Source organism: Chelon labrosus (assembly GCF_963514085.1).
Source record: "Chelon labrosus genome assembly, chromosome: 21".
Taxonomy (NCBI): domain Eukaryota; kingdom Metazoa; phylum Chordata; class Actinopteri; order Mugiliformes; family Mugilidae; genus Chelon; species Chelon labrosus.
Window position 1 is genome coordinate 9595016 of NC_140354.1, and position 22540 is coordinate 9617555.

At 43.0% G+C, this 22540-nt stretch overlaps 2 protein-coding genes across 6 annotated transcripts; one reads left to right on the top strand and one right to left on the bottom strand.

The window, feature by feature from the left end:
- Positions 1-8: 8 nt before the first annotated feature.
- On the bottom strand, positions 9-19038 carry tom1l2a (target of myb1 like 2 membrane trafficking protein a). 5 transcript variants are annotated; one of them, XM_084570965.1, is made up of 15 exons: positions 18691-19038; positions 15274-15358; positions 12971-13049; positions 12527-12676; positions 11285-11419; positions 11063-11206; positions 10802-10918; positions 9993-10126; positions 9690-9732; positions 8794-8965; positions 8496-8610; positions 7946-8021; positions 3826-3885; positions 3203-3239; positions 9-2444 (listed from the first exon to the last, which is right to left on the bottom strand). In XM_084570965.1, the coding sequence occupies exons 1-15, from the start codon at positions 18740-18742 to the stop codon at positions 2251-2253; spliced, it is 1593 nt and encodes a 530-aa protein (XP_084427091.1). In that variant the 5' UTR covers positions 18743-19038; the 3' UTR covers positions 9-2250. The 5 variants fall into 5 exon arrangements, with proteins under 5 accessions (XP_084427091.1, XP_084427089.1, XP_084427090.1 ...); XM_084570963.1 differs by having other exon boundaries at positions 11063-11419; XM_084570966.1 differs by lacking the exon at positions 9-2444 and adding an exon at positions 2689-2818 and having other exon boundaries at positions 11063-11419.
- Positions 19039-19279: 241 nt separating this feature from the next.
- On the top strand, positions 19280-22507 carry drc3 (dynein regulatory complex subunit 3). Its single transcript, XM_084570027.1, has 12 exons — positions 19280-19652; positions 19726-19842; positions 19952-20118; positions 20197-20343; positions 20469-20588; positions 20673-20822; positions 20856-21047; positions 21171-21302; positions 21385-21444; positions 21586-21717; positions 22046-22177; positions 22283-22507. The coding sequence occupies exons 1-12, from the start codon at positions 19391-19393 to the stop codon at positions 22376-22378; spliced, it is 1707 nt and encodes a 568-aa protein (XP_084426153.1). The 5' UTR covers positions 19280-19390; the 3' UTR covers positions 22379-22507.
- Positions 22508-22540: the final 33 nt, after the last annotated feature.

A 22540-nucleotide genomic window follows, 5' to 3' on the forward strand; every position in this document is an offset into this window, starting at 1 on the left:
TTTCCGTGTCCGCAAAACGTCGTCCAAACATCCCGCCTCATCCGTATTAAAAGACATTCAGCAACCACTGCGACGTAGCCAGACGTTTGAGAGGAATACATGTTGCGATCATCAGGACTTAAGCTTCATAAATGCAAATAACAGAAAACACTCCATCGCAGATCCCAAAACACAGAAAAATAGCTGAAGTTCCCTTTTTGGAAGGGGCTTCCTGTTACATTTTTTAGTATCGTCGTCCCGTCTGCATGGTTAAAGTTTTTTCAAAAATGACACAATGGTTGGTTCTAAAAATTAATATCTCAGTTACCTGGCAACCGTATTAAACCTACATATCCATATGTAGCCGTACAGCATTAAAGAAAATTAAAGCTCAGCGATAATTCATTCTGTCAGTTAAGATACATCGTAATGATTAGGCAGACACTAATGTTTAGTGAATATACTGACAAGATTTACGTATAACTAGGCTGTTACCACTTTGATAGGGGACTCAAATGACTGTGATTAACAAGGCTTTTGGCTTTTCTCAAATGAAAGAAGAGAAAATAAATCTCCCGTGCAGCGCAATTACAAGTTAAAATGAACTGAAATGGACAGGAAATGAAACGTGATCTCATGTACTCCGAAGACAAACTCCAGTCAGAGCTACTTGGCTGCGGTCAGTTACAGAAAAACCGGGCGGCATCTCAAACAACAGAAGACGAATCACACTGGCTTCGAAAATAACAATAAAAAAAAAAAAAAATACACAAAGAATGAAACTAAGTCTTTGACTGCACAAATCAAAGAAAAAACGAGTGATGAAGGGTACAAATATCTGTCTTTTCTTTTTTATGTGAACTATAAAAACACAGGGGCATCAAATAACACATCATAATATATATATATATATATATATATATATGTCCAGATATTACTGTGAGCCAATACATGTTTAATCTCATACAGAAGCTAAACTTCCTGTAATTAGAGGTACATACCTCACTAGATTAAACTAGTGTTAACTGTGAGAAGACCTGCCTCTATCTTTTCACAACAGCGCATTATCATAAGCGTTTTAGTTGATTATGATGCCAGTGCCATGTCACACTGATCACTTAAACACCATTTACTTAATTTTCTTTTGTGCAACGTCTAATATCTTCGAACGTTTTTGCAATCACGGGTCTGATGCGCCGTCCAACCGCCGCGACGCCAACGGGCGCTGCAACAACACAGTTAGAAAAGTTATGTGCAAAACGATGTCGCTCGAAAGATTATTTCCCTTTCCCTACAAAAATAGTAACCATCTTGTAAACGCAAAAGGACAAAATACAGATTTGTTTTTAGCTTCAAAGTGCACAGACGTTAATATAACTGGAACACGTCCACGATCCCTAACGTTTACTCTTAAGGTCATTGTAGATGTGACTTTAAAATGAAGTTGGTCGCTGAAGCCTCGTTACTCTTTGGAATGGCTAAAAGCGTTCGCAGCAAAATTTGTCGTGGCTTTTCAAAGGAACGAAAAGACTGATGGGAAATGTTCCATGGGCACGTTCCTCCCCCCCACTAGAAATGCATAAATGCGAATCCTAACTAGTCATATATAGATGTTTTTTTTGTTGTTTTTTTTTTTAAATCCCTTTGGTTAGAGGAATGCTGGCAGTTTTGTCAAGATTAAATACGCGTTTGCTACTGGTTTCCTTTAGCAAAGTTAGCCTGCTAACGTGAGACTTTTTCTTTTTCAGTGCTTTCAGCAAACTTAAAAAAAAAACAAAAGGTGTCGCTATTCCGTGCATATCTCAGTATTAGAAGCATACATAGAACTCTTGACTGGAATATTTGCAGAAATGAAAAAAAAAAATAAATGCATAAATTAGAAATTAGCAAAGTGCGGCGAATTAACACAATGTAACCCTTCGTTGTATGCTTCAATACTGACTCAACGTGTGGACACGTAATATACCACATTTTTAAATCACGGTTGTCTTCCTTTGGTGGAGTGTTACAAATGAGACTGCAAAATAATACATCCCACATTAACATATTAATACATCCATTTATAGTAATACGCAACAGCGTAGTGCGCGGTAAACACGTCGGACCTCTGCAGGCTTGAGCGACACCGTGGCAAGAGAACAACAAGCAGGTGGAGACCACTTGCTACACCACTGCCAGCCAGCGATGAAAGAAAATGGGGACGAGGCGGACCGCTCCGGGGGCATTCCTGCAGGGCGGAGGCTCCCCGCAGGGAGGGGCGCTGAGAACAGTCTACAAGGCAAAGAGGGCGTCTTCCGTCCGCTCAGCCTTCTTGTGGGAGCCGCCGGGGGCGCGAGCAGGGTGAGCGGGGTTAGACCCGGGGTTAGACCCGGGGTTAGATCCGGGGTTAGATCCGGGGTTAGATCCGGGGGGAGACGGCAGGGAGTCTGCCACCTTGGATCGCTCCTCCAAGAACTTATCAAACTCTGAAAGAAACAAATCGATGCGTCAGAAGGATGGCGGCTCAGGGATGAATGTTACATTTGGATTCAGAACAAGGGCTAAAATAAAAAAAAAAAAAAAAAAGGATGGAACTCACTTGCCAAAACATTAGGTACACTAGTGAGAACAAATGCATTCTAACAGTGCTGCACTAAACCCCCCTTTATGACTGTTACAATGTTCAGTTTATAGTAAAACAGGATCAGAAAAGTAGTAGCTGTGGTCTAGTGGTTAGAGAAGCAGCCTTGGGAGGGTTAGGTCACTGGTTTGAATCCCCTCTATGGTCATGACTTAGGTTTCTTGAGCAAGCAAAACTCCCCCAGGCTTGTCCCCAGGCCCCCAGGCACACTTGGATGGACTGAAAGCAGGGAACACAAACATGGGAAATAAAGCCGACTTAAATAAAACATTGTTTTATTTTTTGATTTTGGAGGATGATGTTTGCGGTGCTGCTAAGCTTGACTGAATGAAAGACAAAAAAGTGTTTCTGTTATTTAGCCTAGCCCACTGACTTAAATTCGCTTGTTAAAATAATAGAGACACAATACAATTCAATATGAAACCACATGAAAACACAGTTGAATCGACAGCTCTCTACCTTATTTTAAACAGAAGCTGAAAGCCTTCTTGAAGCTAAGATTTAGTGCAGGACTGTTGTATCACAATGCATTCATTTTCACTTCATTGTACCTAATGAACTGGCAAGTAAGCATGTGCATTTGCTTCTATTAACTGTGCCTACCTTCACTGGTCACTCCTTCCTCAGCAGTGTCCCCTTTCTATTAAGAAAAACCAAGATCATACAATATATTACACATCCTTTGACAGAATACTGGAGTTGTCTTTATTTTACTGAATGTGAACACGCTGTCATATGAATGACAGAAATACATTTTGGCACACAGTCTGCATCACAATAAGCTGGCGCAGGACACAAAAAAGGTCACATCCCTGTAAAGTTCACACAGACTGGGACAGATTTATACGAAGCGGCTCATGGAGGATCATTCATGCATCCTTCCACACTTCACACAAGTTGACCCGACCGGGGGAACCTTCTCGAGCCCCCTCATAACCTCTACATGCACAAGTTAAGGAAGATCACTGCGGCGACTGTTTTAAGTCAGTTATTGTTAGCACTTTGTTAGCCTGTGACCTAATGGTAAACTCCTACGTCAGTCATTGGATAAATGAAAGAACGTGAAGTTAAAAGAAAGTTAAGTCAAAAGTATGCGGTTAGACGGATGAAATGTGCTATCAAAAAACGTAAATAATAAAAAAAGAAAATCAAACAAATTTGAGGATAGAAGAAAGAGCAATAGAGAGAGAAGCAAGAAGAAATAAATCAAGGTAAAAAAGTCTCACCACGTCAGCACAGAGCCACTCCTCTATGTCATCCATGACAGAGGACTGCGATACGGGGATCTATGGAGCAAAGCCATGTACAAACCGAGGGGTAGCGCCAAAGCCACAAAACAGAAAGACACCCAGCGCCATCAACAAAAACGAAGATATAAAACACACACACAAAATAACAAGAACAGGAATCACCAGAAGCTCATAGAGGAAAATTATCAAAGTAAAACTAATAAATGAATGAAATAAAAAATGCTCAAAAGACACCCCCAACCTCTCTCGCCTCTGTGCTAACAGTGTTTTATCATATGTTGTGAACTGCTACTCAGCAGCCTTCAGTGTGAGAGCGGGAATTCCCAGTTTGTGTATTGTTCTCATTATTTCCGTGGCGCTGACACGGCTTAGCAGCTGCCGACTAATGTCACACAGCAGCGTTAATTATTCCACATCATTAGTCAATTAGCAAATCGCTTGAACGTGATTAAGAGATTGATTGGATGGGAATAGCTGGAAGCACAGGGAGCGTCGAGAGGCAGGGCTATCCCATGGCATACACAAACTCTGAGGACGCACGCACGAGCCACGAGCCACGCGGCGACAACAGGGCGCACGGCGCAACGCTGTGCGGGGAGCAGTGACTGTGATGATGGAAGCCATGTCAGTGGACGTTGCGCGTTTGCGCTCGTGTCTGTGAGAGCACCAAACGGCCACAATGGAAACTGTGTGTTGCATTATATGTCACTCGAAAAAAAATTATCTTTTTCTACTTTTCTTACTTTTTCCTTTGTGACTTAGTCAAGGCTACATGTGACATCAACCTGATACCAGAGTTTATTATAAAGAACAAAAACCTAGTCTGAGGCCCTGTTGTAAACTACAAAAACACTGGTGTTTCCTCGTGAGATCCTAGTATGTGTAGTGAAGGACAAAAAGCGTCAAAAGATAGGGCAGTAGGGCAGTGAAAGCCATTCACAAGAAAAAAAAAGTCATGCAGCTGTGTGAAGAGGAGATAAAATAAAGTGCACAATAAGAAAAATGTCCCTATTGTGACAGTTAAACTGATATACACTCACTGGCCAGTTCATTAGGTACACCTTGCTGGTACTGGGCTGGATACGGATGCTGCAGATGTGTCAGCTAAGCATACGCAATGTGAATCTCCTGTTTCACACCCTAAAGGTGCTCTAGATCAGGTGACAGCGGAGGCCTTTTGAGGACAGTGAACTCATTGTCATGATCATTTTGGCTTTGTGACGCGGTGCGTTATCCTGATGGAAGTAGCTATCAGAGGATGGGTCGACTGTGTTCATAAAAGGGATGGACGCGGTCCGCAGCAACGCTCAGGGATGCTGTGGCATTTAAATGATGCTCAGCTGGCACTAAGGGGCCCAGCGTTTGCCAAGAAAATATCTCCCACACCATTACACGACCGCTGAACTGTTAATACAAGGTAGGATGGATCCACGCATGCAGGTTGTTTGCCCTCATCTTGACCACGTCCACACGACTAAATGCACTGAGGTGCTACCGTGTGATTGGCTGATTTGATATTTGCGCTGATGCGCGGCTGAACAGGTATACCTGATGAACTGGCCGGTGAGTTTAAATTCAAGGCGTAATCCATTACATGTAAACATTCATAATATAAACTTAAAGGGGAACTACTGTTTTTTACAATGTGGACCTTATTTCTGGCATAAAATACGGTCGTTTACTCACCCATATAACTTTTGTGTAATATGTATTCCTTCGGGAGATATTTAGATCTGCGTATATCCATGTAGTGGGAGTGACTGGGGCACCGAAACGCAGCCTCTAAATAACGCATTATCTGCCTCGAAACTTGTTCATTTCACCAATATTTTGTTACTCAGGACTCAGTGGGGAATAGCACTAGCCTATGATAACAAAATATTGGTGAAATGAACGAGTTTCGCGGCAGATAATGCGTTATTTAGAGGCTGCGTTTCGGTGCCCCAGTCACTCCCACTACATGGATATACGCAGATCTAATTATCTACCGAAGGAATACAAATTACACAAAAGTTATATGGGTGAGTAAACGACCGTATTTTATGCCAGAAATAAGGTCCAGGTTGTAAAAAACAGTAGTTCCCCTTTAACATCAATTTATAAATATTAAATCTACTTTATCTGTTAGTTGACTGGTGTTTTTCTGGTTAGAATTAAAATTCAAGGTGGTTGTTAATCACTAGCGTATTATCTAAAATCCATAGAGCATTACGGGACCACTGACAAAATACCCACCACTACACAGCAAGCCGCAATCAACTCTCTTGTTTTTTTAAGATTGAATGACATCTTAGCAATTTAACACAGTTCATCGTTGTTGATTTGATTTTGCTGCGTAGCAGGAGTATTTGCTCTCCTCCGTTGTTTTAGTGCGTGACTGTTAAGGGATGATGGAGCTGATCAAAGTTCTTGGTGACGCATTATTACATCCACAAAAGGGTGGAATTGACCCTTTGTTGGACTTTTGACTGGTCTGCTGGACACCAACCAGAGGGCTCCTACTTGCTAAGTTACACAAGCAATTGCAATGGGGGCGTCCATTACCATAAAAAAAAATGGTGAAACCTGTGGACTTTTAGTGTTGAAAAGACTTGTCATTGCTCCAATGTCGGCCAACGTTAGCATGGTTGCTGATGCTAGCTGTCTCACCTCCATGTTGCCTCTGGACTATTACAGGTTTTCAACATTTTGCTATGGGAATGGACCATTGGGAGGAATGCAATTTTTCTATGGGAATGGACCCCCACATGGCTGTTGTTTGTTTATCCTAGCAACCGTAACACAGGATGTTTGGACTTGACATAAGGTAAAAGGTTCCTTGTTCATGGACAGCAGGCCAGTAAAGGATCCATTAGAATGAGTATCAGTAATGAGTATAGTGTTTAGCACTCATTCCTACAGAGTACAATAGAGGTAGGCAGTATGGTATGAAGTGAAACATACCATTTTCTGCACACTCCATTGCTAAAGTGTTTGCAGGAATATTTGCTTTTTAGTAATGCTATAAATTAAGATAAATACAAATTAATTAGAAATAACTTAAAATATGTCATCATGCAAAAGCAGGTTTGGTTCACAGCACTGCCTGCAATGGCTTAATTTCAAAATAAATATATTTGTCATATTGCCCAAGACTAGAGAACAAAATCTAGCGGTGGAGGTGGATGCTTTTAGAGGGTATAACTTTGTTAGCACCAGGACAGAGCAGTGAGATGACGCTTAAGAAGAACAGCAGCTTATGAGAATGATGGACAATGGCGGAGGAGGCTGAGAGTGATGGTGGACACGGGGAAGGGGTAGGAGGCCACACTGTGAATAGAGTCCTCACCATTCCTTGGGTGATAAGCCAGCTGTCTATGGGCAGCTCCTGATCTGCTGGGTTATCATCCCCTTTTACCCTCAGCTGAATCAACAACAGAATAACACCTTACACAAGAGAAGAAAGGCCCCACCACAGCATAGCACACAGCGCAGAGAGAGAAAGACAGACGAGAAGTCAAATGTGCGAGAGGCGACTGTCATCGAAAGGGGGAAAGAACAGAACGTAAGAAAAAGGCGAAAGGGTCATTCCATAAAGATGAAAATGAGGAAAGCAAATAGGGAAAAAAGAAGAGACTTCAAGGTAAAGTACTAAACATGTAAAACCTGAGGCAACTAAAAAATGTTGTAATCACCATCGTGTGTGTGTGTGTATGTGTGTCCGGTGGTTCAAGTTACAGAATCATTTGTGTACCTACTGATGACCATACACATATATTGCAATGTGTGCTCAGACTAAGCATTTTGAAACTAGCCGGTGACTTCTGAGCTTTCTGAGAGAACAGATTGTGAAAACGAACTAAAGCTGGATTGAACTGATTGAACTAGAAATAGCTACGCCTATCCGTTTATAGTCAAAGTGTCACTGCACACAGGAGAAATATCACTGTGGGACATACAGTTTTGCAGACCCCAACATGCAGGGAGTAGTCAGGGGCTGGGGCAGACTGGTACAAAAAAAAAAAAAAAAAGGCTCGACTGCCATGTAAACAACACAGCTCCCACACTCCATACATGCCGAAAGCTGTTTTAAAACGACATGCCTCAATGTACTCACCCCTCCTGCATTCTGTTGTCTAACATCCAAAGCAGAGGCCAGGCCTCCAAGAGCCTGAGGGTCTTCATATTTTACACTGTAAACGAAAACATGAACAACGTTTGAAGAACAAACATTTATGGCCCATTTTAATCATATTTTTTGCAGAACTAGTCTATTTCCTTATTTATTTCCATTTCCACAAATGAATTGATTGAGTCCAAGTAATTATGTCATAAAAAACTATTTTCCAAGGGATAAAGTATCTATCTATCTATCTATCTATCTAAGGGTCTAAAACAACTAACATCAGGGCGGAGATCAAAAAATAAATTGCAACTTAAGGTCTTGCATCCCTTCAGTGAGTGAGAAACCTTACAGCTTTTTCCTAAATTTGTGCCATATATCCAATAACCCCAAGTCTATATTTCATGTCTCACACACAGCAAACAGGTTAGAGTTTAGTTTAAATATCAAAGGTGGTTATCATTAGCTACTAAATTAAAGTAAATTGCAACCTGGAAACCAACAGGAGACGATCTATGTTAAAGAAAGTTACACCTAGACCTACTTTTTGCGTTGTTCAGCTAGAGAGCTGCTCCTGGTCTGGGCAAACATGTCAAAGTCATCCTGGTTTGGGCCCGATAAAGACGTAAGAGTGCTGCTCACGCTGTTTGATCCTACATCTGGAGGTAAGGCAACAAAAAATGACAAGATACATTGAATTAAAATAAATAATGATGCTAAGATTTATAGATCTACATAACCAGAGACTGGTCCTTCTTTACAGCACCTCTGTAGGCGCCGTCTGCCTACCTGGACTGCACAAGGTAAGGACAAATTAATATATATATATTTTTTGTTCTTACCAAGACCAGCTAGTGTAGTGGACAGCGCGGCAGTCGTAAGGTTGTGCCCTGGGGAAGCCGTGGCCCCGGGAGTGAAGCTGGATGGAGGACTGGATGTGATCCTGGGTGTGACCACAGCAGGGGAGCCTGGACCCAGGTCTATCAGGTTATCCTCTGTAGCTTCATTTAACATCTAATATTGGATATAGAGGAGGAAAAGGTGTTTGATGTTTTGATAAAAAAAAAAGAAAAAGATGTTAACCTCTCCAATACAAAAAGAACACTTTGGTAGCTATGGAAATTCTACAGGATTGACTACACCACTTGAAACATCACTGCAGGTCGGTATTTGTGGACTGGAGTCTACTCAAGGGAAAATACTGAAGGTTGAATGAACAGTCGCCACATGATTGCTGAAGAAAGCCATTAGGAGTAGAGGGAATGGCATGTGTCTAGCGTCACACGTTGGCACTGACGTTAAGGATCATATGGGTCAAATTAATGCATAACGTCCAGTTCATCCCAGCACGCAGGCTTGGATGGAACACTGGGTCATACTTGCCTTCATCAGCTAGCCACAATACAAACAGACAGAGCACACAAGAGAGATCAACTAAGTGCAAACACAGCCATGTGAGACGTAATAAGAGAAGACTCAGTCCTTTGATAAATGGCTGATAGCGGCAAATGTACACTTTAGAGAGATCAGGTTGCAAAGCTTAAAGTGCTTTCTATTTACATTTCACATTATGCAACAATAAAGTAAGTGTTATAGTAAGTATTCATTCTAACAACGGTTGATTTGTGTGAACATGGCTCACAACATCCCTCATGTTAAACAAATGGGCGTTATGTATTAAAGTAAAAAGTGTTCGATGTTTGTTGCTTGCATGCAGAGTTTTGTCGATGGCGCTCACCCCGTTGTTGTGTGCGGCTCTGCCCGACCTGTACCTCTCGTACCTGTTAGCAGCATAGGAAAAGCTGAATGTTTGTGACGTTCACATGCTTACACATCTTTGTTTCAAATGCTTAAACATTTTTTATCTATGTCAGAAGCCTCAAAATGCTTAAAAACAAATGAGTGCTTCACATCGTTTCTCTCCGTGAGGTTTCGGACATTTAAAACTAATTATATGTGGATTTATATGTGGAACCAAAACAGCCATGTCTTGTCCAGCCCTACGCGAATAAAGTGCGACTGACTGCTTGATTGAAAGCACCTCTCGTAACGAAGGAAAATGTTGTTGAGGTCGTCGTTGACGTGCAGAAGCTCCTCCGTCACCTCCTCGTTAGAGACACGTGAGATGAGCTCAACCACCCTCTGCTGCATCGCCCGGCACGTTCTGTTCAGCTCCTTGATGGGTTTGGAAACATATTGATTTAGAGATTCAGAAATAAAGCAATAGACACAAAGAGAAAATGAGGAGGAGGAGGGGGAGGAAGAAGCGCAGAGATGTGGACGAGCAGACACATAACCGCAATAACAGGAAAGCGTGCAGTCTGTCTACTAATGACTCAACCAACCCTCTATAAGAAATCATTTTATAGTTGACATAGGATCTTATAGATTTATACAAGGCATTCAGAATTTCAGAAGTCAAAAATATTTTTTCGTTTTTTTATAGCGGCTGGAAAAAGAACCAAAAAGTCAAGAAATGCATCACATGACCCATAAAAGTGGCACAGATTCCTTTGCACTGGGCCAGAACCATGGAGCTGACACAAATACCATTGTGGATTTGGCTTTAAAAGATTAAACTAGCAAGAAATTTCTATAATACCAGTTAATTGCCAGTACCAAGTATACTTTTACTTTAGGAATAATGGTACTAGTGGCGCTTAATAAGCTGTGGGACAGAAAACTAAATACATGACTCCCTCTAGTGGCTGCACAAAAGAATAACACTTCACAGTAAATCTGCTATTTACTGAATCTTGTGTACGTAATTCCTGAAGAAATCTATTTTGCATGAGCCTGTATTCAAAAACTAAGCCACAGTTTGTAAAGTTGAATGTGTACTCATCTAACCTGAAGCAGTTCTAGGTCAGAGGAATCTTCCTGGCCGGGGACCATCTCAGTTAACATCTCTGACATGACTTTGATGTTCCCTCTCACTACGTCCAGTTCACTACGCAGCCGGGCAATCTGAAAGCACAATGGTTCAAAGGTCATTGAAACTAATTCACACTATTTAGTATAAGCAGCAGTTAGTAACATGACTTCATTTGCTTTAAGTCACTAGTAACGGGTTAATATTATTAGTTAAATGTTGCTGTTGACGCCTCTTACCTGTTCAGGGGTTGCCGTGATGGGGCTCTGCATCTGAGTAGCTTGCGTAGCAGAGGGAGGGGGCGGGGCCGGTTTAGGAGTCACGGCAGCAGGTGCGACAGGGGCGAGGTACTTCATCATGGCTGGGTCCACTTCCGGTGTACCCTGTGAGGAAAACAGAACTCTATAGGATGCCGCGGTGCGCAAAATTTGTTTGTGTGTGTTTTTTGTATTTATCCTTACTCTCTGTGGCGTGTGGATGGGAGACAACGCATCCAGGTCTGCCATCGGGAACTCGATGCCTTTCCTCTTCAGTTCCTCGTAAATATGGACCACCCCGGTTAGGTCAGGGCTGCTCCTGAAGGCGTCGGCCCAGGCCTGTCACATTACACACACACACAAAGAGACATCCAATAAACATTTGACTGTAAAAACGTCATCAGGCAAAAAATAAAGTACTAAATAACATCTGTACATTAGTGGTAAGCATTTCTACCCTGTTTCACAGGTCTAAATAAATAAATAAATGGTGTGGGACCTCCTGGGTGTACAGTAAACTCTCTCCAAAAGAGGAATCTCCATGGAGCCGCTTTGAACAATCCCTGTAAATATTTAAAAGACAGCAGAAATAGACAGGAGAACCTTTTGGCTAAAGTGACCGCAAGTAACCAGATAGCTGCAGGAGACAGTGAAGCCTGCGGGATAACATCTCTGAAGTGGAGCATATTATCCGCTGCCCACCTGACTACCCAGAGACCATCACAGGCCTGTGTGATTCCTTTCACAGGGCTGACTGTGTCTCCCTTTAAAGCGGCTGACTTATTTCTACAGAGGCCCCAGCCAATTGGTGCTAGTAGTCTCACAATTAGTGAAATGAAGTGCAGTTAATGTGTCTCTGGTGGCTGTAGTATAAAGACACCTGCACCTGGAAGGTCCAGTCACTGGTTTGCTACATCAGGCAAGACGCTATGTCTGGCAACAAACGCACAAACCCTACCACGAAGCACGGTGGTGTCAGCATCATGCTTTGGGGATGCTTCTGGGCAGCAGCCCCTGGGCGGCTTGTATAGGTGGAGGGTAAAATGGACACAGCAAAATATGTGGAAATCCTGATTTTGATTCAGTCTAGAAGAGGACTATTTCTTGGGAGAAGATTTATTTCCCGACAATATTTAACAACTCAATGCCCAGACCTCGATCAATAGCGAATTCGTGTCTGGACTTGAAAAGTGCAGTTCAAGCCCGATCCTTGTCCAACCGGACAGTTTTGCAAAGAAGAACGGATTGAAGTTGCAGATGTGCAAGCCTGACCGTGACCTATCCATAGAGACTCAGTGCCAAAGGCAATCAACTAAACTCTGACCTGAATCGGGTGAATACTTATACAATCACTTAATTAAAAACAATAAAAAGGAAAACATCTAATTGGGTGAATACATTTTAAAAGCACAGCATAGGTAGGAAGGACAGAGGACGCTCCAATACCTGTATGAGAGACAGCACTTTGTCTTGTACGATGGTGGGAGGATTCGTTTTGGGAGAGATGATTTTGACCAGAACACCGTCTATGAAATCTCTGTTGGCAACCTGGACGTGGAAGCGGTGACCACAGTTCTTCACACATGTCTCCAACACCTGTAAAAAGGGAGCGGATCAAACTCATTTAAGAAACAAATTGCAGAGAAATGTTTTTTTTTTTTAATGCGAGAAGCAACAGAAACTCTGTGGTGTTCACAGGAAATCTCAGCCAGGATGCTTCCGCTACAATCAGGTGCTTTTAACTAGCAGAGCTCGGTCAAATTTTATGCAAAGCGGCTAAGAAGGAGCAACAACAAGGACGTGGCTCCTGAGTTCAAAGCTGTTTTGTCAAACAACGACGACCGACATACTAGCTGAATTTAGCGCCAGCTTTACAAAGAAACTTCTTACTGTTAGCGCCAGCATCACTTCTCTGTAGTTCTTGTTGCCACTCAGTCTCTTCTTCAAAGCCCGCATGGCATCTTTTGGCCTAGAGAAAAACAGCAGAAACGTTAGAGCTGCATAAAAAAAGAAAAATAATAATAAAAAACCCTGCTGCTCGTGAGCATGGCATCACTGACTTCGTCGGAATCAACACTTTTCTCTGCCACGATCGCACAAGCGAGTCAGTCAGTGTAACTGTAAAACAGAAGAAGAACTGTCACACCATCTGTCTCTTTCTTTTCTCTTCCTGATTTACGATATGTCTCTCCCAAGGCAAGAACAAAGCTGTCCATGCATGAAGAGTCTAGGCTGGCTTTCTGACTTAGCCTCCCTATTTCTCGAATGCAGATGAAACGTAATAAGCTTTTACGAATTCCTTCAGGGGCTACAATACATTTACTGAGTGAAGGAGCTAAAAACAGATAGAAATGAATGGAGACGGAGCATAAAGTGTGACATATAGCATATTGTACAAGGTGTCCACAGTATGTTCTAGTTCTTTGTTGCCTTTAATTTGTAGTGTATCCATGTTGTTATACCATGTTTCAACACTAACCTGTTAAATTAGATATTTGAAAGTACACAGTAGGTCGTCTGAGTTCAAGGGTTGCACCATTGCACCATACTGCAATACCAGGTTGAAGCGCAGACTGGACCGAGCATATGGTCCCCGGCTGGGGTATGTATCAGATATTAATCTTAGCCAAAAAACACACGAGTAGCGACACCGACGTTTCACAACTGTTTCTCTCCAGCTTCAGGATCGCCAACGCTGCAGTTGACCAGGCAGAAGACAATGACTTGTGTGTTCTGTGTTAAGCTGGACGACCTCGCTCTCTATTTCCGTGCTGCTGCTGCGCGCGCGTGCTCGGTGTGACGGAGAGAGGGCTCCGTGTCGCATGTCAAGACAATGCGTGCGTGTAGGCATGAAGAATGCGAACACAGAAAACAGAAGGTACTCAGAGAGGAAAAAAAACAAAAACAAAAAAAAACAGAAAACCCTTTTAGATATTCTCCACGACAGCCACGTCTAACAAGACTCTGGAAATGTCAGACTTCTATGCCCTGCTACGCATATGTCAGCAAAACCCAGTCCAGAGTTGTTGGCAAAGATAACAGAGAACATCACTTACAGTATACTGCATCTTCTTCAGCTATTTGCTAATATAAATAATAATAACAGGGTCAAATTTACGCTCATCGTTCAGTTTATTAGGTACACCTTCTTCTTTGTGGAATAGATTCAACAAGGTGCTGGAAACATTCCTTAGAGAGTGCTCTACTGGACTGAGATAGACTGAAAACTAACACGCGGTTTAGGCTTCTCTGCGTCAATTTGACTCCGTTGCTACGGTGACAGCGCAAACCCTAGTGCCGTAATTGACATGCACCTCTCTAGAAATATAAAACACACGTCGCCGCGATGCAGACCGCAAGAGCTGTTGGTCCGCTTGGTAGTGGCGTATTTCCGCTTTGGTATTTCCAGCTGCTTCTCATTCTCCGCAATTTTCGAATTGACTGTTTTGGATCAATAACGATGGAACACGTCAAGGAAAGGTGAACTGAGGAGGCTCAGACTTGTCTTAGGTGAAATTTTGCCAAAATTTCAGCGAAAGTTTCACTTGCCATTGTTGAAAGTGAAGCAGGAAGTGGAAACAAAAATGAACCCGACTGGCAAAAGATGACACAGCGTCGACTAGCTTTTGGGTGACGTTATTACAGAGCCAGCCAGACTGACTGACGAGCGCACAAGTAGAAATGCCTCAGCTTCATGCTATTCACTGACAGGAGTTCACTTAAAGCATGAGGCTGCGTAATCACACACTGTTGTGATAAAGAGCATGAACAAAAATTCATAATGCACCATAATGTTTACTGTGTGAATCTTTCTCCACTCATTGTCTGGCGGTTCTTTTAAACTACGTTCAGTTTTTAACAAGGAATGCATGACTTGAGACCCGAGGCGTTTTCGGCCACGTCGCCCAGCTGTAATTCATTCTTTGCTTCATTCATTCATTCATTCATTGGCACCTAAGGAAAACAAAAGGCTTTGTGTAATGCGGGGAAGAAGGAGAAGAGTAGTCAGCGTATTATTTGCTCGAGTCACTCCGTCGGCCAGTCTGTGATAAAACAATGAAAGCTCCATTACAAACGCGCTGGGGGACCAGAGGCCTTTTTTGGGCCAAATACCCTCACTAATCCTCCAGAGCGCTGATAAAAGCAAATTACAACCCAATAACGACTAATTTCCTGAGAGTGCAGCGGCTCACCCCTCGTCTGTTTCGTTTATGATATCGCAGATCTCCATGTTGAGCGTCCAGTCCTCACTCTGCAGCCCTCCATCTGTCGCTCTCTCTGGAGGGAAAACACAAAAGAGTTCGGGGCAAAACATTAATTACATCACGCTTAATTCATGACCCTCGCACCGTTTTCTGAAAGATAATGCTTCACAGGAACAAACTGACGTCACACTTTTTTTTTTTTATTCGGCTCCGATTCTGGGTCTCGAGGCGCAGGATGCTGGTGGTTTTCTGCACGGTTGCAAACTATTTACTGCCCAGTAAGCGCGTTGCTGCAGTGTAGCAGGGCTCGGTTGTCGTCTGTGCTTAAGTTGATGCGCGGTAATTAAAGCAACCCATGGTTCACGTAAGGGCATGAGTGCAACAGTTGTGTAACCAAATCAGAATGAGGCGACAGACCTCGGCGCTCTGTCTGCCTGAGCGAAAAGGGGTATTATCGTGTAGACGTAAGTTTTATGAACAACAAAAAAGTGCTTTTGCAGAATATTCCTATGTTTTCGGGTTTTTTTGGATAAAAATGAATTATTAGCGTATCATTATAATTAAAGGGAATTCATCAGTTTTACACACACTGCCACACTGGACGCTTGTTTCGGCATAGTTCTTTTTTTTTTATGCTGGAGCCTTGCCCACTTCAGACCACTGAGATAAGTAAAGACAAATACAATTCCTCTGAGTAGTGGTCTCTGCAGAGGGTAACTTGACATAATTATTCAAAATTTTAAACAATCAACCAGCTTATGAAATATGAACAGAGCTAAAACATCATAGAAACCCTACCCTACAGTGAACACTCATTATGTTAATTTATAATTCCCCTTTTGAGATGTGGGAAAAAATCTGCGCAGTGAAGATCCATTAGCAGCCCGACTGGAAACCCAATATCCGTCAGAAAGGGGTGGGATTAACTCTTGGCTTCGGGTTGAGGAGGCAAATGAGACTACCGCGATTCCTCATCCCATTTCAACGTCTACAGGTCTCGCGAGAAACTCTTGCGCGCTATAAAATAACGCCCACGACCTGTTTCTGCGCTTCCTCCAACTCCGGCGAATGAACTGAATTTACTGGACCAAAGAGCGCGCTAGAAAACGGAAAGCCAACACCTCTGGAGATGTAGCTGTGTTCCCGAAACGGTCATTAAAAAAAAAAAAAAAACAGAGAAACAGAAGCCACAGTGACCTAATCTCCCCTTCACACTCCACCCTACCATTTAATAGCATTTTGGCTACAGACAGCATTGTAGTCACCATAGCTGCCTCCTCCAAATCCACCCATCATGCCCATGAATGCAACACTATTTGAAGATTTGGGTCTCACTTGGGTTTCTACTAATGCACGAAGCTATGAATCCTGTGACTGACACTTAATCGGTTCTCATTACACAATTCTTGGGTTTGGACAGGACGAGCTCTTCCCTCTGAAGCTCAGAGGGCCTTAGCAGACTGCGATGCCCGGGCCAAGCGCCTCTCGCTGGGCCGTGATGCCGACCTGTTGGGGAGCACAACACTTGACAAACCTGAAAGCCATGTTTTATTCATGCTCCGACTCGTCTCTCCGATCAACTTGTCACAGACCGGACAGCCACAGAGAAATTTCAACACATTAGCGTTTATAAATCGCCCCACCGCGCCTGGCACTGGCATCACGCCGCACGGCGTATAGGACGTGAGTTTGGAAGGTTTAACCCGCTAACTCCACTGGGATATCCCATTTAATCTCCTCAAGTGGATTGTCGTGTCAAAGCGGGGTGGCGCGCACGGATGGCGGAAAAGGGAATAAAACAGGGGGGGGAAAAAATCTGATCTGCCCACACGATATGCGCTTGATTGTACACTGAACTATCAGAGCTTGGCCGATAGATGTTAAATGCCCACTGAGGGCATTCATTCGGCCTCCCTCGGCCCTGGGAATCGACAGCACACGAATGGAGCCAGTCGATCACATGGCTTTAACACTAACAGTGGCAAGCTGTGCCATGCACTTGCCAACAAAGCCACAAAGTCCTCCTCTGGCCTATTTCTGTACGGCACAGAGTGGACTCTTACTTTCGTTACTCTTGCATGTTTTCTACATGCCCTCGTGTTTTGTCCTTCCGCATGCCACTAAACTGTGGCTCTGCTAGGCTCCGTGGCACAGAATTAACACACGTCTCCTCCCTTCGTCTCTGTGTCAGGTTTAACTGATCCTTTGCCCCTTTTATTGCTGAAGCCTGCAGACCCCTCAGACCGCAGCTCTGCACGGCGCTGCAGCTCAACCGGAGAGAGATCTGGCAGGAGATACAGCCATCTCTGCGAAATGGAAATTCAAGATGTTCAGCGTGCAACCCCACAGCACGACAGGCCCAGTATCTGCAGACACAACGACAGGACACGGTGTGCTCTCGGCGATGCTGCAGACTTCCTTTTTCGCAAAACAGCTCCCATCTCGCAGCATCAGTGAGCTTGATTAGGTCGCCGAGTTTCTAAATCAACATCTGAGATTTCCACCGGCTTACATCAAAACAGGAAACTCTGCTTAAAAAACCTTTTAGACGACTTCGCCGTCAATGGACATCCAGTCTAAGGCTGTTTACGGCTGAAGGAGGAAAATATCAGAGGGATGTCACTGTAAAGGATGTGGTCCCTCTATAAACAGGAACAACAGCACTAATGGTGTTGCCCTGTCTTGACATGATATTCAAACACATCCTCAACACTGAGCACTGCTAGATTTCACCACAAGCAAACTGTTGCAGACTGTCACACTATTAAGCCAAGCAAAAGCCCTTACTCATTGTGCGACAAATGCTCGGGTGACAACTCGTCTGGATCGGATGTAGTCTGCAAGTAGTTTTTGTAAACAAAAGGGCAAAATGCAAAGATAGCTGCAACCGCACCAAAGGGATGCGGTAGGCCACATGCCCTTGTTCTCCGCTGCAGTGCTAACGAGCACCAAAACGGAGAAGAAATTACACTTTAAACTTAAAAACAAAACAAAAAACGACCTGGTTGACGAAGCAATTTGTCCAACTAAAACGCCCACTAAGAAAACATGGAACTTAGTTCGGGCTCTGCAAGTCACTCCAAGCCCTGTCACCACAGACCCCATTTAATCCCCCACTAATTTAATTCTAGAAACAACGCTGTCTACACAAACGCCGTGATTTTAGCAGGTGTTATCACGGCGAACTAAGTTAGGCGGGTTAGCGGGCTAACATTAGCTTAAATCAGATTCCAAATAGATGACGTTCGCTAAGATGATGCTAGCTCGCGGGTGCAACCGTTAATCCCAGTAGTAGTAGTAGACACCGGGCGTTTAGTCTATTCTCGTATCACGGAGCGGCGGAGGAAGCGGCGCACCTCCAACGCTCTAATGATGAGTATTTTTTTTTTTTGAAAGCTAACCTACCAACACACTGGCCCACGGGAGTGCTATACGGATTCCCGAGCAAGAACTCCATCTTGACAACAACAGTCCGCTCTGGAATGACAGAGGCTGGGGCCCTCAGGCGGCGCTCCCAAGCCCCGCCCACCGGGAAATCCTATTGGTTAGAAAAGAAAGGAGCGAGAGCGTTCGACACGTATTCCTGGTCGCATTTTAAGCAACGAAATGCAACGTTCATAAATGTTAATCATCATGTCTCTTTATCCGAAAGCGTAAAATAATTCTTCATAAATACAATAATATATACAAGTAACGATAACAATGCCCTCGAGGCGTAGGAGGCCAAATCCTCCTTAATAAAGAATGTAACGATAAAAGTGCATAGCTCAACGGGCCGGACGTAAAAAAATATGTTTAACGAAAATAAATTGAGCGCAAAATGTTCCTGATATCGCAGCTAAACGCAATTTTGATATATTTAGTCATATGTCAATAAGTCACGCTAAAAAAAAGGTGCATTTTGAGCTTTAAATCTCATTTTAACAGAATAACTCGAACGCACTTGAACGCAGCTTCAGATGAGCCTGTTGCTATGTAACAGTGTAAACAACAGAGGTAGTGAGAGGGTACACACCGACTTTATCAAGGTAGTAAAGTTTTAATTGTGTGTATTTTAAGCTTGTTGCATGAGTAATAATAATAATATATAAAGCAACACCCTCCAATGTTTCTGTTCCTTTGCTTGGCACAGTGTTTACCTGAACAAATCAAGCTTCTAAGTAACAAAATATCATGTATTTCTGTTGTCTTAACAGAGGAAAGGGTCGCCACTGACAGCATGATGAGCTCTTATGCTGACAAATCCCGGCCCACGTTGATGGATGAGATGTTTCTGCGGGAGGTCGTAGCGGAGGCTCTCGATGATGAGCCCGATGCTGTGGGAACCCACTTTAGTGAAATCCTTGTATTATACCTGGAATTCAAAAGTGAGAAAGAGTAAAAATAAACGTGTATCACTGTGTACTGAGTTTAGTTATGTGAGAGTTTGTTTGTTGACAGACATCCAAAAGATTGACCACTTGTGGGAATTCACCTCCTTGACCAGGCTTGATTTGAATAACAACCTCATAGAGAAGATTGAGGGCCTGGAAAATCTGATTAATCTGACATGGCTAAGTAAGAAGGAACTTTGCGTTTGCTGTATATTCTGATTGCATTTCCTTGTAGACAGCACCTAAGATCTACTAAGAAACAATACTAGCAATGCTTTAAATGCACCTTTCAGATCTGTCATTCAACAGCATCGAGAAAATTGAGGGTCTGGAGGCGCTGCGAAAGCTCGAGGTGCTGAATTTGTCCAACAACAAGATCTCTGTCATCGAAAACATGGCTACACTTGGGAACCTCACCCATTTCATCTTTGCAAACAACCTCCTCAGTCAGCTAGAAGATGTAAGAAAGAAAAAAAATGAATGTGCCACGCCACTGAATGTTTTACATAACCTAATGCATAGTTGATCTGTTTCAAAGGTGCTCCACATCAGGAAGCTGGAGAAACTGTTCACAGTCACCTTTTCTGGGAATCCTGTCTCTGAGGTCGACGATTACAAATTCTTCCTCGCTGGCTATTTTCCGAACTTGACGTTCCTGGACTACAGATTGATCGACAAGAACACTGTAAGTACAAACAGTCCAAATCCAATTCACAATCGACTGTAGCCATGTAAGTTTTGTAATCTTCTTCCGCTTACGACAACATTTTATTGATCTTTATTGACTGATGTATCTGTGTGTGCGTGCAGAAAAAAGAAGCAATGATCAAATACATGCCTGTTCTGGAGAAAATGAGACTTGAAGAGGTGGAGAAACAACAAGCTGTTGAGACTCACCAAAGTCAGGACGCTAAACTACAATTACACAAGGTAATGCAAATTCAGGTTTGTTGGTGCAGATGAGTAAGTGTGTATGTACGTCATGTGCCTCACTTAAGTCCTTCTGTCTCACAGGATGCCTTTGTGGAGTTCCTCAACGGGCCATATCTGTTTAACAGCATGTTTAAAGACGATCCAGAGACAGAGACACTGCGCTGTGCTCCGGGAGTGGCTTCTCTGCTCCTGACATATCCTTGTCATGGCTTCCTGATCCATGCAGGTGTATTACTGATAACATGGAAGCTGAGACTATGATTCCTTGACCTTGTACTTACATTTGAACAACAAATGGTGGAGCTGTGTATGCAGCTATTTGAAACAGGCTTGGCTGAACACGAAAAAAGAAAGACACTGGTGGACTCTTTCTTCAGTGGCCAGCGTGAGACTGTGGCAAACTACCAACAGAAAGCAGCACAGATGTTGGAAAGTTTTGATCGGCAACACAGCGAGGCAAGCTGGAAGGACCATTATAGTCTAACATTTTCTGGGCTGTCTTGCAGAGTTATATAGATTCAGTAAAAATGATATTAGCATTTAACACAGGATTATCTCTTGTTTTTTTCCCCTGTATAGAGGACAGTGGAGTTGCAGCAGTTATCAGATCCAGGTTTATTTAAGGCCAAGCTCAAGCATTGCAATGAGGAAGTCAACCACCTCTGCAAAAGCCTCATGGAACTGGAGTTTCATCTGGACACTCTGCTGGAGGTCAGCGTGTACATTCTGTCCTGATGCTGTGTCCTACTTTAAGTTCAGGTTTACCCACAGTGATGCCTCCTCTTCATTTCAGGATGACATCAAAACCTTTGACGCCAGCCTCTCAGACATGGTTGGCAACTTCAGCGAAACTGTGCAAGAGATATATCCTTCGACGACTGTTAGTCTGCGTAACACCTTTGAGTCATTTCAACTAGCACTGATGTTTCTAACTTTTTCTTGCCAGATTTTTCTTGTGAGTAATCCAACCGTGTATGAATAATTTCTTTGACACATTTATACATTTGCCCAATGTCGAGATCTGGAGGATGCCTATTATCAGAATGTACGGGAAGTTGCCAATGAAACTCTCCAGAAAGTTGCCAAAGGCGAGCTGGAGGAGGCAATGTCAAACGACGTTGTGATGGTCAGTGATGTCCCTTTTAGTCTAATGTTGTAGACCAGTATTATAACTAAAGCTATTGTAGCCAAACTAAGGTGAGGCTGGTTTATTTGCATTGCACCTTTCAGCAACAAGGCCATAAAACTAAAAATACTAACACATTTGCAAGAACTTGTTTCTCAGTTCTACACTGAAAACTCAGTTGCACATTTAAGCATGCATACCAAGAAAACAAAAATGACCAGTACGGTATTTGAATAGTTGAATAATGCCAGTCTAATGTCAACGCTGATGACACAGATAAATCTGAAAGCACCGCCATTGTTCTTATGCTTGTATTTCCTACGCGTAGCTGTTCGCAGACAAAGACGCAGTGATGGACGCACTAGCCACTGGCCACGATAACCACATTTTGAATATCAACGACCGGGAGACTCAGCTGGTTACCTGTGTCAGCACCTGGAAAGCGACACTAATTAAAGGGGTAGGGATCTGATAGTGTAAATTTTAACATGGATCACAAAACCTCTCTTGTTTGTCTGACAGCCTTTATAAAAATTTTGACGTTTGCCTTTATGGGTCGTCGCAGATTCAAGACAAAGAAGTTAAGCGGAGCCGCATGTGCATCTCAGACATCAACAGATACGTGGACCGTTTGAGGGAGCAGTTGCAGGAGATCAACTAGTAAGATCATTTTTAAGTGTGTGTGTATTTTCACAGCTTCACTTGACAATTGTAACAACTCCCACTGTGTACAAGTAAAAAAAGCATGTCTTCTTACAGTATATACTCAATATTTGTCATATGCACTAAAGAAAAGCTCTAACTACCTCTCTGTTTGTCATTT

Bases quoted from the DNA above. Each gene is read 5' to 3' on its own strand.
- drc3 (XM_084570027.1), top strand. From the start codon at position 19,391: ATGTTTCTGTTCCTTTGCTTGGCACAGTGTTTACCTGAACAAATCAAG. The intron at 19,843-19,951 runs GTAAGAAGGAAC...TGCACCTTTCAG, and splicing joins GATTAATCTGACATGGCTAA to ATCTGTCATTCAACAGCATC. The intron at 20,344-20,468 runs GTAAGTACAAAC...GTGTGCGTGCAG, and splicing joins GATTGATCGACAAGAACACT to AAAAAAGAAGCAATGATCAA.
- tom1l2a (XM_084570963.1), bottom strand. From the start codon at position 18,742: ATGGAGTTCTTGCTCGGGAATCCGTATAGCACTCCCGTGGGCCAGTGT. The intron at 11,420-12,526 runs GTATTGGAGCGT...GTAATGTGACAG, and splicing joins AAGTGCTGTCTCTCATACAG to GCCTGGGCCGACGCCTTCAG. The intron at 2,445-3,202 runs GTAGGCACAGTT...TGTTTCTTTCAG, and splicing joins GGAAGGAGTGACCAGTGAAG to AGTTTGATAAGTTCTTGGAG.